This window comes from Vicugna pacos, chromosome 12 (assembly GCF_048564905.1).
Source record: "Vicugna pacos chromosome 12, VicPac4, whole genome shotgun sequence".
Taxonomy (NCBI): Eukaryota; Metazoa; Chordata; class Mammalia; order Artiodactyla; family Camelidae; genus Vicugna; species Vicugna pacos.
Window position 1 is genome coordinate 11,581,671 of NC_132998.1, and position 14,119 is coordinate 11,595,789.

The 14,119-nt window shown below is 42.8% G+C and overlaps 1 protein-coding gene and 3 pseudogenes across 4 annotated transcripts in view; 3 read left to right on the forward strand and 1 right to left on the reverse strand.

The window, feature by feature from the left end:
• Positions 1-23: 23 nt before the first annotated feature.
• Positions 24-14,119, forward strand: part of BIN2 (bridging integrator 2) — a 33,569-nt gene continuing 19,473 nt past the window's right edge. For 2 of the 4 annotated variants that reach the window (XM_031682984.2, XM_072972786.1), the window contains exons 1-2: positions 24-198; positions 7,272-7,352. In XM_031682984.2, the coding sequence (XP_031538844.2) occupies positions 118-198; positions 7,272-7,352 (162 nt within the window). In that variant the 5' untranslated portion in view covers positions 24-117. Of the gene's footprint in view, positions 199-407; positions 642-7,271; positions 7,353-14,119 lie in introns of those variants that run through there. The other 2 variants (XM_072972787.1, XM_072972788.1) reach the window with 2 other exon arrangements.
• On the forward strand, positions 7,397-8,810 carry LOC140700352 (protein DBF4 homolog A pseudogene; annotated as a pseudogene).
• On the forward strand, positions 9,233-9,897 carry LOC102533250 (protein DBF4 homolog A-like; annotated as a pseudogene).
• On the reverse strand, positions 10,226-11,003 carry LOC102532998 (peptidyl-prolyl cis-trans isomerase A pseudogene; annotated as a pseudogene).

Consider the following 14,119-nt stretch of genomic DNA (forward strand, 5'->3'; position numbering starts at 1 on the left):
GCCCGCCCGCCCGCCCGGCCGGATGCGAGGCATGCCGGGAGCCGCACTTCCTCCTCGGGGGCCTTGAGAAAACCACAGGGCGCCGGGCCTGGCAGGCCGCCCCGGGGAGCCGGCAGGATGGCCGAGGGCAAGGCGGGCGGCGCCGCCGGCCTCTTCGCCAAGCAGGTGCAGAAGAAGTTCAGCAGGGCCCAGGAGAAGGTAGGCGGCCGGGAGCCGAGGCCCGAGGGCGTGCAGGGAGCTCCAGGGCCCCGGGAGGCCTGGGCTAACAGAAGGGTGACCGGGCCCCCGTGGAAACGCGAGCGGGCAGTGGGTTTCCACTGGAACAGGCAGAGCTGAGAGAACGCAGCGCGTCACCCGGTCCTGGGCGAGGATAAGGGAAGCCCAGGAGACAGTCGCCGTCTCCCTAGGGAACCTTAAACAACGCCCACGCTGACCCAGAAAAGGGGAAAGAACGGGAACCAACGTTGGCGACTGCTGTGTGGCAGATTTTGTCCCAGCGACCCGAAGAGACCGGTATCTTACAGATGAGGAAACCGAAGGTTCAGTCAGGATCATTTCTCATTGTCGTGAGACAGCGCTGACCAGCTGGGCCGCCAGTGAGCACCGCCGCTTAGCTGGGACTGGGAGGCTCCGAGCCTAGAGTAATTCTGCATGATTCTCTCTGTACCCGACCGCCTGGCCACAGGGTGTTTCTTAAGCTGATGTTAGCAGAACCCCGTTATCTGTTTCCTGTGCTGTGCCTTTGGCGTTGGTTCGGGGTGGGCAAGGAGCACCTCTTTTTATATTGTGTCCGTAGTTTGCTCTGGGTGGTCCTGCCCCATCAAGGTAGGCTGTCTGGCCACATGTAACTTGCCTGCCTATGTACATTGTGTGGGCACTGTGCCACACGCTTCAGTGGCATTCTTGTTTCCACCCGTCCAGAGTATTTTCTTTGCTTCTAACCTGAACCCCTGCTCTCCACCATAGTCTAGGAAGATAAATAAGCTAGAAGAAGAAGGGAAGAGGGAGAGGGATAAGAGGGACCTAAGATAGAATTTTGGTTTTCTAAGGCTTTGTGATCTTGGAAGCATTCGGATGAACACCATATGCTTAAGAATTGAAATATTCCTATCATCTTCTAAAATCGGAGCACTAGTTTGGATGCTGGGAAGGATTAAAGGCAACCAGCTGTCCCAAGTGGGATTATCAACAGAAAATTGATGGAATATAGACATAGTCCTGTTACGGAAATGACAGGCCAGCCAAGAAACAAGCACCACTCGGAGGGTTGGAGTACTCAGATTTATTACGCCGGCGGGCTCAGAGGGGCTTCTGCTCCGAAGCTCTGAGCACCTCCAAGACGTGCACATGAGGTTTTATAGGGTTAATTACAAGTATGGGGCTATTAGCCAATAAGGTTCAAACAACAAAAAGCAAGGAATCAGTACACTGGAGCTTATCAATTTGGAACAGATCACGTTACTGACACTTGTTGAGCTTGGATTTACGAGTTAGCTTGTTAGCCCAGTAAACTGACACTAAACTTTAGATTTACAAGTTAGCCCGGCAGAACTTATATCAGTAAACCGACACTTATCACACTTAGATTTGTGACTGAGCTCGTTAGCCCAATAGACTGACACTAAACTTCAGATTTATGAGTTAGCCCAGCAGAACTCAGATCAGTAATCCGACACTTGTTGCACTTAGATTTGTGACTTAGCTTGTTAGCCCAGCTGGGCTTTTCCTTCACAGTCCCTGTCTTTAAGTGGCTTACAGTAGAAGGGGAGGAAGTATGTGTGTGTGTGTGTTTTCTGTGTCTGAAGAAGCTGGGGTCCTGTGAATGAGGGAAGGGAAACAGAAGGAGTTTATGTGGCTAGTCTTTGTTACTTCACCTTAACCCTTATTTCACCCTGATCACGGTTTCAGCCTCTCCCAAGGCTGTCTAGTTACAAATCTGACAGAGAAGAGAGCCTACAGGAGTGTCTAGTTAGAAGTGATTGGGAAGGAACAGGAGGTACTAGAGAAGAGAAGGCTAGCTACTCTATGGGTTGGAAAAACAAAGAGAAATCCCCAAAGACAAAAAAAAAAAGCCTATTATTTTAATAGTTATCTTAAAAGACACAGCAGTTGATTTTACCTCACTCTTTCTTCTTCTAGCCTCATCCAGCCTGTCATCAACACTATGCCCTTGCTTTAGACTCCTCTCTTTTTGTAAGCATGAACGCTGAAGCCTCAGGTAAATAAATAATGTCCCTGCTCTGGGCTTCAGATTCTGCATCTGTAAAATGAGAGGGCTGAAGTTCAGTGATTTGGAAACTCAATTTGGTAAGGACACTAAGTGAGAAGGGGAGAGGGCTCCTTGAACCTCAGAGTCAAATACTTCCCAAAGAGAGAACCGGCTGCCCAGATACACCCTGTTCTTTCTGGTCTGAACCCTGAGAAAGCAGAGAGAGGAGCAAATTCAGATTTGCCCCAGGGAACTCCCAGATTGTTGGAGAAAACAAGAAGCTACTGTGAACCCAGGCTTAGGCATAAGGGCAGGCAGATGTTCAACTTGGAGCAATGCAGCGAGCACTTTAGAAGGAGTGGATGTTGCCCAGATAGAATGGAAATTCCCTGGTTGGGAGGAAGAGCTCAGCTCAGCCTGCCAAAGTTTTTGTTTGTTTGTTTGTTTGTTTGTTTGTTTTTTAGGGGGGAAGGTAATTAGGTTTATTTGTTTATTTTTAGAGGAGGTACTGGGGATTGAACCTGGGACCTCATGCATACACTCTACCACTTGAGCTATCCCCTCCCCACAAGGGTCCTTGGGTCTTGGCAAATTATTGAAGGCAAGATAAAGAGGGAGAAAGTTACAGTCAAAAGAAAGGACTCCCTGGGACACTTTGCATTTTCTATAAGCTCTGGCTGTAATCTCCGGAGTAGTATGTCATAACTAACGTGTGAAATAATCAGGTGTGTCAAATATCAAGTGCCTGTGAACAAGGCACAGGACTATAAGAAAGACATGATCTCTCCTGTTATGGAGCCCACATTTTCATGATATGATTTTCATCTTTTCAACCCTTTAAGCATGCTGTTAGTATCCCAATTTTAGAAATGAGGAAACAGAGCTCAAAAGAGATTGGCAAGTGGCAGAACTATCACTGAAACCCAGGTGTCCTGCCTTTGGATCCCAGGCCCAGGCTGCTGTCTTGACATGGTTCCCGATAAACCACAGTAACATCTGTGCCTGCCCACTTCCTGCTGCGCCTGCCCACTTCCTGCCAATCTTCTCTCAGGAACCAAGCTAGGAGTGAAGGTCTGGTGACTGTTAAACACAGTGGAGATGAAGCATTCTTGTTTTATTTTCCAGTTCCCATTCAGACTCAACATGAGTCTGGCTTTTTTGCGTTTTTATAGTATGATACATCTTCACATTTCAAACTAATGCTTTCACCATCTGTTTGTGATTTCTCTGTGGCAAACCTCTCAGATCTCCCCCAGGAAAGGGCATTCGTTGTTTACCATTCCTCGTTTCTGGTCTTTTCCTCTGTTGACTTTTACTGGACTTGTATCCCAGTCAACAATATTTACAGAAAAACTCCATTGTCCAAGATCCTGGGCTGGACACAGGAGGGAAATCAGAGTTCAGTGAAAGGCATTCTTGCCTATTACGAGGCCAGCTTAAAATCTAGTTTTTGTTGTTGTTGTGTGGAGGTAATTAGGTTTGTTTGTTTGTTCTTATGGAGGTACTGGGGATTGAATCCAGGACCTAGGGCACATGTACTCTACCACTAGAGCTAGACCACCCTCCCAATCTAGTTAAAAAAAAAAAAAAGTAAAATCAATGACCTGAGAGATCTGCTGGTGTGTGGGAATTCAGAGGACAGAAGAATTGAGAATAGAGAGAGGTTCTGTAGTGAAGGATGAATTTGAGATAGGAATTATGGCTGATTAGTAGTTCCTCAGGCAAGTGGTGAGAGAGCATTCCAGCTGGGGAATGCCTGCATGAGTGAGGCATGAAATCTGGAAATCCTTTTAGGCAGAAGTGAGAAATGCAGCTGGAGCACAGGGAGTGGTAGGCAAAGAGGCTGGAAAGTATATTAGGGCCATATTAAGGGGAGCCTGCTTTAGTATATATCTTGAAAATAAGGAATTTTGATATAACTACAATATTACCACACCTAAGAAAAACAATTTAACAAAATTCCAGAATATCTAACATCCAGGACCTCTTCAAATTACTTCAGTTGAGAGAATTAACTAAAATATAATAAATGATTATGCAGAGGGGTCATGATGAGGAACTGTAGCCACCAAACATGTCTGCTGTGGTTGCTTTTTTGGAAGCTCTGTCCTCCGACCTCAATCTGCAAAAAAGTTAAAATAGGTCAATGAACACTGACATATTCTTCACCTGTTTCACCGAGTGTTGTTAACATTTTGCCACATTTACTTTCTCTCCTGTCCCTGCTCTTTATCCCTAAGTATCTGTATTCTGACTTCTCGGCTGCTGGGTCAGGTGAATTCTCAGTGCAGGACTTTAGGGATTGGCATTATGTGGCCTTTCATTAGGAAGTGTTCAAGGGTAGAATTATTCATTCTTTCAACAAACATCTGTGGAGCATCTGTACATCCTCCTCCCTCGAGGAACTCCTGTTGAAGGAGAACAGCTACAACACAGGGTAAGTGCCCTGACACTCAGCCCTGTTGCTTGTGGCAACAAATACTCTGGGCCCAGGGCACTGGGTTGTTGATTTCAGGGTGGTAATACTCATCTTTTCAGTTTCAGAATTGAAGGTGGGAGTGTTCCCTCAACACACACTCCCACACCCTCCAAGCCTTTTGCCTTGAGCCTTCGGGATTTGGAGGTATTGGTCTGCTATGGGTGTGCCACACAGACTCCAACTGTGTTGACTCCTTTGTCCTTCCAGCCCCCTCCACCTAAGAAGAACCAAGCCCCAGGCAAGGAAGGGAGGGGTAGCAGAAAGGAAGTGAGAGTTGCAATAACCACTAAACAAGGTGGTTTTGCAACTTTCTGGTAGAGGACAGTGTTTTGGGGGGGGAGAGGGTAGAGCCAGGGAAGATGGGCAACTCTGCACACAGAGGGCTGGGTGTTAAGTGGGGTAGAGTAGAGATACAGGCAAATATATATGGCTAAACTGAAAAGGAAATAAAGACACATTTATAGGGAAGGGAGAGGAGCTAGACACAATGATAGTGGATTGTATTAAGTATTCAGCCTAGGGCAACACTGTGAAGGCAATTTACAGGTGTAGTATCATTTAATTCTCCCAACAACTGCAGGAGAGGATATATGATTATCTTAAAGGGGGAAAGGGAGTTCTGTACACTGAGGTTCAAGAGTTTAAGTGATTTGCCCAAAGGTTTATAGCCAGTTAAGTGGACAAGCCAAGATGAGGGCATATATCTGTCTGATTCCAGAGACCTTGATCTTGACCACTAATAGGGAGAGCTCCAGAAATGAGAGATGTTAGCCCCAGGATTAAGAATGGAGACACTTGAGTCAGAGTCTCCATAGAGCCTGCCTCATGCCCAAGCCCTGGGCACTCTTTCATGTGATTCAGCATTCTTCGCAATGAGACGCCAGTCTCCCTTTCTAGCTTCCTTACCCACCACTCCCCATAACACACCCTAAACCAGCCCTGCTGGACCATGTCATGAAGCTGCCATGAATTTGCGTACTCCTGGGACTTTGCTGATGTTGTCTTTGCCTGGAATCCTCTTTTTACCCTAACCCTTTTTACTTTATTCCAATCTAGCAAAATCTTAATTCAAGGCCCAGCCCATTGGTCCCCCTCATATCAGTCTCATTCTCCTTCCTGTTATAGGTGTTAAGTGTGTACTTGCTGGATGCTGAGAAATCTAGATGAGTAAGGCAAGTGCTCAGTCCTCAGGGAGCTCACAGTTTAGAAGGAGACATAGGTAAATGCAAATAATAAAACAGTAGCAGAAGGCATACAAGTACAGAAGTTTTAAGTGCTTAGGAGGCAGTGATTTAGCTTGATTAATGGGATGAAGTAGATGTGGTTGTGTCACAAAGAATATGGAGTATGAATTAGGCTCCTTTAGATAGTTGCTTGACTGATACGGTGGCAAAGCACTTTGCAGAAAGAGAGAATGGTATCTACAGCAAGTAACAGGAGGGCTTATTCAGGAAACTAAAAAAGTGGTAGAGAGGGAGACCTGCAGGAAGAAGGGGGTAAATGAGAGCTGAGGCTTAATGAAAGGTCAGATCACTGAGGCCTGTATGTGTGCTAGAGTTAGAACTAGAGCTTATTAGAGATACATGATGGGCATTTAATAGAACTTTGTTGGGCAGATGAGTGGAGAATCGTTAGAAGGTTTTCAGCAGGAGCACCGTAGGCTTGCTGTAGCAGGCCAGGTGGGAAACAGTGAGGGCCTGGACTAAAGCTATGCCAGTGAGACTAGGAAGCATGGGATGGTTTCCAGAGATGGATATGGTGAGTGATTCGATGAAGGAAGTGAGAGAGAGAGAGGTAGTTGAGGGCAACCCCTGATTCTACCTTGGGCTCCGGGGCTGTTGGTGCCTGCTTCCAAAGTGGGGGTTACAGGTAGAAGAGCAGGGCTTTCTTACCTGTGTATAAGTAAGTGTCCCCTATGAGAACAGGAACTGTGTCTTATGTCCGTGTCCTTTGTACTAGCACTGAGACCAGTATGATGGTTGGTTCTCAGGGTCCGAGGGGTGAGGAGTTAGATATGGATAGCATTCATTTCTGGCTGAGTTTAAAATGCATTTTATCAGGGCTTCTCAAAGTCTTCCATCAGAGTCTTCAGAAGAAGAGTCTCCTGTCCGCCTCTCTAACCTCATCTTTCTAGGGGTATCGGCTGCTATGGCTGCAGAGGGTCTCTCAGCTGAAAAATGTCTTTAGGCCTCATGTTTTATCTTTAAAAGTCATGTTCTTTTACATTCTTCTCATTAATCGTTGTTTTAATATAATACTCTCCCTTCCAACCACCACCCCCCCTCCATCAATAAAGCCCTTGTAAATAAGTGTCATTCCAGGAATTCATACCTTATTTATTCTGGGCTTTATAAATACCACCTAGCACACTGCTGCATACCCCAGGAGTACCCCAATTTCAGAAGAACCACAAAACATGACTGATTTTTCAGCAATGTGCTATATTTCTAATTCTGTTGGGCTGATCTGAGTACCTCCCTTTATGTGCATCTGATACTCTGAGAGGAGCCAGGGTCAAATGAGGCCAACAGATAAGAGAGAGTTAATTATAACCTTGTGGACCTCTCTGATTTATATCCCCAGGTACTGCAGAAGTTGGGGAAAACTGTGGAAACCAAAGATGAACGGTTTGAGCAAAGTGCCAGCAACTTCTACCATCAACAGGTAATCTGGAGGGTGGGAAAGGGAAGCTTGAAGGAAGAAAGAAGATGATGTGAGGGCTGAGTGGCAGAACAACAGGCTCTGAAAATCAGCAAGCATCTCTACTAACCCATTCCCCACTCCCCCCCACCACCCAGCACTAAGGGATGCAGGGTAGCCTGCCCCTGGGAACCAGGGGAAATCACCTTGCCTGCCCTGGGTTTTGGGGGACAAATGAGTGTTCTTCTTTTCTCTTAGTGGTTTCCCCAGGGTACAGTGACATCACCAGATCCTTAGACAAAATCAGAACAAGCCCCTGCCCCTTTATTTGGCTTATTCTCTTCCTCAGGCTGCCTCTCTCCCACCCTAGGGTCTTCTCATCCCAGTGGCCCCATGTTTTGTTGCCTCTTTGTCCACTGCATCGACCTCACCAAAGCCTTTTATTCTAAAATAGTACCTCCACCTTTTACCTGTCATTCTCACCAACAAACCTCCTGTTCTTAACTGTTCCTTCTTTCTTCACTGGATGTTATAGGTAACTATACATAGAAAATTTACATTAAGAAATAGATAACACGTCACTGCAACCAACTCTGAAAATTCTATATTGCATATGGGATTGGAACAAGAAAAAAATATATGTAATTCATATATAGTAATATTAAAAAAAAAGAAGTGGATAACAATTGGTGGCCTGCAGAAGGGGAGAGGTTACCGGCAAGTCAGCAGGCCTTGAGGAGCCATGTTTCCACAGCCGCTGGGCACACACCCTCCCCGACCCGGCAAGTACGTGCAGGGTGGCTGCCTTGAGCTCCTGAGCCATGAGGATCCATAGCAAAGGATGTTTCCAGGGCGGAATCCAAGTCAGAAATGAAAACCAACCATCTTTGAACTCTCTGAAAACTGACAACAAACCAGGAAAATCTAAATATAAGCCACTTTGGGGAAAAGTCACATTGACTTACCTTCTGTCACTGTATCTGAAAAACTGCAAAAGAACATTAAGGATTTGGGAGGGCAAGTTGAATTTCTCAATAAAGATATCAGTTATTTCAAATAAAAAGGGGACTAAATTTGTACAGACTTTGGGATGAATTTCTCCTGTACCAAGCCCCGAATTTGCGTATACTGCAGAAACTACTTCACCTCATCCCAGCCATGGATGAAAGTTCATTTGAGTTTCCAGCTTCAGTGTGTTTGAGCAGAGGAAAATTATTAGTTGGAAAATCTAGAAATGACCGTGACTTTGTTCCTTCAAATAGTGTATTATCAAATGCCTTGTCATGGGGAGTAAAAATTTGTCATATTGATGACATTAGATACTAGATTGAACAAAAGTAGAAAGAATTATGTTTACTCAAGAAATCAAGCACTTCTGTAAGGGATGTGGGGAAAAGAGCAAGTATTGGCACACAGAAAGCAAGAACAGGCAGACTCAGAAAGCCCCTTGTAAAGGCAGAAGATACAAGCCACATCTTCTGAGTGAGCAACACAGAAGCTTTGCACAGAATAATCACTATCAATTTATTGATAATATTATACCTTAGTTAGTTTTTGACTTTGTGGAATATGAAAGGGACATGCCTAAAAGGAAAAGAATAAAATACAGTATTGGAGATCCCTTTCTCTTATTACTGCAAATGTCCTGAAAAAATTCGTCTGAATCTAAAGAAAAGCTAGAATTACAATGTACATCTCAGAAGGACTTCAGGGAAAATAATGTACAGGTGATTGAGCAGAGTTTCCTATATAAAGAAACCCAAGAACCTGAGCATAACTTTGTGTTTATTTCAGAACATCCCCACTACTCTTTCGAGTGAATTGAGAGGGCTTGATGAGAAAACATCTAATAACTGATTCATGTTAAATCCAGCTGAAAATGACATAAAACAGAATTTTATATATCTACTTCCACATAAAACTGAACAGGAATGCATTCTTGATGTTTCTGAACATAAATTAATTATAAATGAAAATGACTTAGAATAACTAAGGGTAGATCCCTGTCCATGTAGGCCACAGACATGTATACAATTTCTAGTTTCAGTAGGGATAAGAGTGTATCTCAACTGAAACAAAAGTCACATACTGTGCATTTTCCATCAGAGGATCTGAAGGAAAAGGACCTTCATTCAATATTTGGTCATGATTCTGGTCTAGCAATAAACAGTTCACAGGAACACCTAACAACTCAGGCAAAAACTCCATCCCAAAGTCCTCCTAGGAACCCAATGAATGTGACATCAAGAATATGGATCATTTACCTTCTGGTAAAAATCTATCAAAAAGTGAAAATATTGTAAGGAAGAAATAAAAAAAATCTAGAACCAAATGTGGAGCTTGATAAGAACTGAACTTGTTACTACACAAGAACAGAATCTGTAGTTCACCAGTACAATCTCTACTGGACTTATTTCAGACTAGTGAAGAAAAGTCAGAAGAATTTCTGTGGTTTCACAGGCTACGCTCAAAACAGTGTATGTGATGTTTTAGATTTTTGGGAAGAGAAAATTTTAATCTGTTAACGTTTTTCTCTTCCCCTTCAACTTCTATATTTACTGACTTTTAGACTTTAAAAAATAGCTTTCAGAAGTGAAGAAGACCATATTCTTAAAATTTTTATAAGTATGTATAAAAATTCTTAGGGTTTTTTTTGCCAACTTTGTTTACAGAACCAAATGTAAATATTAACAATAAAGGCGATGTTTGCATTTTTCTGCAGAATTGAGTACCTATCATAGGAAAGTTGTAGAATGAATTTGTGACTATTGAAAAAAAAGAAACAAACAGAAAAGAAGTGGAAAACAGAAGTGTAACCTTCCATGGGATATTTGACTTTCCATCTCCCTGTGCTAGGCATCACACTTCGTATTTAATTCTTTTTGCAGGTGTGTAGCTCAAATAAAACACAAGTCAGATTTGTTAGATTTGCCGCAGTCAGCAATGGTGATCTCCTTGCTGGTCTTGCCATTCCTGGACCCAAAGCGCACCGTGGCTTCCGCAGTACTCACGCCCTTTTTCACGTTGCCAGAGACCACATGCTTGCCATCCAGCCACTCAGTCTTGGCAGTGCAGATGAAAAACTAGGAACTATTTATGTTGGGGCCAGCATTTGCCATGGACAAGATGCCAGGACCTGTATGCTTCAGGATGAAATTCTCATCATCAAATTTCTCCCCTTGGATGGACTTGCCACTAGTGCCATTATGGCGAGTGAAGTCACCACCCTGGCACATAAATCTTGGAATTATTCTGTGAAAGCAGGACCCTTTATAACCAAATCCTTTCTCCCCAGGGTTTAGAGCACGGAAGTTTTCTGCTGTTTTTGGAACTTTGCAAACAGCTCTAAGGAGATGCGGCCCAAGGGCGCACCATCGACAGTGAAGTCAAAGAACATGGGGTGGGGTTGACCATGGCTGGGCGGTGCAGGTGGCCCTGGGGTAGCAACAGAGTCTGCCAGGCCTATCTCATTAAATTCTTACATCAGTCCGGGAGATTGTTATAAAGTGATCCCCTCTTTATAACAAAGGAGTTATTAACCTAAATGAATATCCAGTTACAGTGCAATTCTGACACTAAACACCCAGTTAGTTCAAATTTCACAGGTTAAGGGCATAGTCCCCCACTAGACTACCTCACTTCAGACACCAGGTGCAAGCTCCAGAGTTCCCAGGCCACCTGCACGTCTAACCAACTGGTATAAATTTGGGGGTTCCTACTGGCCACTCAGCTTCCATAATTCACTAGAATGACAGAACTCAGGAAACTGCTCTACTTACAATTACAGTTTTTTTATAAAGGGTACAAATTAGGACCAGCCAGATGAAGAGACACATAGACACATAAAGTGAGGTTGGGAGCGTCCCAAACGTGAAGCTTCTGTGTTCCCAAGACACGTCACCGTCCCAGCACATTGATGTAAGATTGCTAACAAGGGAAGCTCACCTAAACTTCAGGTGTCTAGAGTTCATGTTGCAATTTCATTACATAGTGAATCATAGGCCATGTGATTGAACTTAATCTCTAACTGCCTTCCTCTCCTTTCCCCTGGAGGTCAGGCTAATAGCACCTGTCTCAAAGTCCCAACCCTCTAATCACATAGTTCATCTTTAAGGCCTGGCCAGGCACCATCCAGAGTCATTTGTTTAGCATAAACTCAGGTGTGATCTGAGCGGCCATCCATGAATAACAGAGACACTCCTATCACTCGGAAAAGCCCAAGGATTTAGAAGTTACTTCTCAGGAATCAGGAACTAAGACCAGCCAAATTCTTTATTGTACAATATCGGTGAATTGAATTATATAGAAAGTAATTTTTAAAATAATATTTAAAGGATATTAGCTATAACCTAATTCAGTAGTTGACTATGTCAGAATCATTTAAAAGTATTTTTAAATGCAACTTCTCTGTAGTAGGGCTTAGGAATCTGTACTTTTAAATTTATTTTAATGGATTATTTCAAATATATGCCAAGATAGAAAAACCTGTATAATGAATCCACATGTACCCATCACCCAGCTTCAATAATTTATCAACTCCTGGGAATCTTGTTTCATCTATGTCTCCACCCACTTTCCCCCATCCCTCATCATTATGAAGCAGATTCTAGATATCATATAATTTTATCCATAAAAATTTCATTATCAGTCTCTAAAGATAAGGATTCTTAAAATATAACCACAAAATCATCGCACCTAAAAAATTTTTCTGTAAAACATTTACTCATTACATGAATTAAATGAATTTAAAAATATTAACTTCACACCCTCCCCTGCTACAACCACTGTTGTTTTTATTCTTACAATTACTTTGCTATGTATGTGTGTGATCTCTAAATATATCCACAACAAATAAATAGGAGGTTTACGAAAGTGAGATCATTCCATTCATATGGTTTGTAACTTACCTTTTTCACTTAACAATATAATACAAATGTCTTTTCAGATATTTCAGGTTAAATATCCAACTGAAACGTAAGTTTTAGTAATATCTTAAAAATTAGCAATAATTTCTAAATATCATAAAATATCCAATGTTCACACTCCTCTAATTGTATCTTTTTTTAATAGTTTGTTTAAATCAGCAATTTGTCAACATGTTTAATAAATCGCTAATCTGTAGGTTTCTAGTCCCTCCTTTTTGCAGTTTATTTGTTGGCAATGCTAGGTGGTTTTCCTGCAGTTTCCTGCAGTCTAAATTTTGCTGATTGGATCTCCATGGTATTTATTGTTTAACCTGTTTCTCTGTCTCTAGTATTTCTGTAAATTAATAGTTAGATTTAGAGGCTTGATGAAATTCTGATTTTTGTTTTTGTTTGTTTTGGAGGCAAGAATACTTGTTATTATAGATATTATATTCTTGCATCTGGAGGCACATAATGTCTGGCTGTCTCCTTTTCTGTGTGATATTAACAGCCATAGGTGATCATTAACTGGGGAATCCGTGTTTTACATTAAGCTTTCCAGGTAATTATGATGTAGCATCTAGTCTGAGAACAGCTTTGACAGCCACTGATCTAATCTAACTCCATCAAGGAGAAATAGGACCTGATTGAGAGAAAAGTAATTTAATCAAGTAACATAAAGAGTTGCAGAGCTAGGATTCACACTTAAACCCTGTACCTCACAAGGAGGCCTCGTTGGGCCTCTTCTCAACTCTGGTTACTGTTCTACTTCCAACTCCAGCATGAGCGGGAATCAGTAAGGTGACACCCACTTGGAAAGGTTTCTGACTCTTCGCCTGTTCTGTCCCTCAGCGCTTTCTCTCTCTCAGCCTTAGAGGATGGACTTGCAATGGCAGATGTGTGGATAGAAAGGGCAAGAGACAAAGGAAGGGCCATCAAGAAGAATAAGAGGACCAGACAGGACAACCCCCTCAGAATTCCCAGTGTGAGCCCACCAACTAAATGTCACCTGAGGGGGCAAATACACTTGAGAAATGAAATGGAGTTAGGTTAGGAGTAAGGAAAAACTTTTCTTCTGAGAGAATGATACACATGAAGTAACTGGTGTTTGGACATGCTTGGGCAGTTTATTTAATAAACATCTCCTGGGTCCCTGCTGCCTGCCTGGCACTGTGCTAGATGCTGGGACTTCAACACAAATAAGACAACACACCTGTTCTCAAGGCTTGCACACTTTATGGAGAAAGACAGTGACAGTACAGTCAGGTCTAAGGCTGGGCCTGGGCTGGCTAAGATAAACACTGGGGAAAAGGACAAGGTCAAGGAGATTGAATGTGACGGATTCCAGAAGTTGGACCAGTTGGTCATATGCCCTATTTTTCACCTACAACCAATTTGTAGGTCAACTTTGTATCAATAAATTAATACAAATATACAAATAAAATGAATTAACATAAATTAATTAATAAATATCACTCTCAAACTTCCCAGCCTGACTTCAAGCCCTTGACACTTGCCTATGTTCCTCATCAAATTTCCGTAGTATTTCTTTGAGGACTCTACTTGCTTTCCCCTTTCTCTTTCTTCAAAACGTATTATATAGGAAAAATTATTTTCCTCAAGCAGCATTTTAATGTCTTATTTCTGGTAGTGACAGCTGCTTCCAGTTCTCTGCCTTTAAAATCATATCTAACAATCTAGCTTCATCTTTCCCTTTTGGACCTCCATTAGATCAAGGACTTTCAGCACATGCTCTTTACTTATTTTGCTGAGTGTTTTAGGTTTCTCTGAGTCCATTTTTCTCTAGAAAGTCGAGAACCCCAGGACAGGGCCTCTTCTCCATCCTCGGAATCCAAGTCTCTTAGGACATAGCTCTAGCTACCTGAG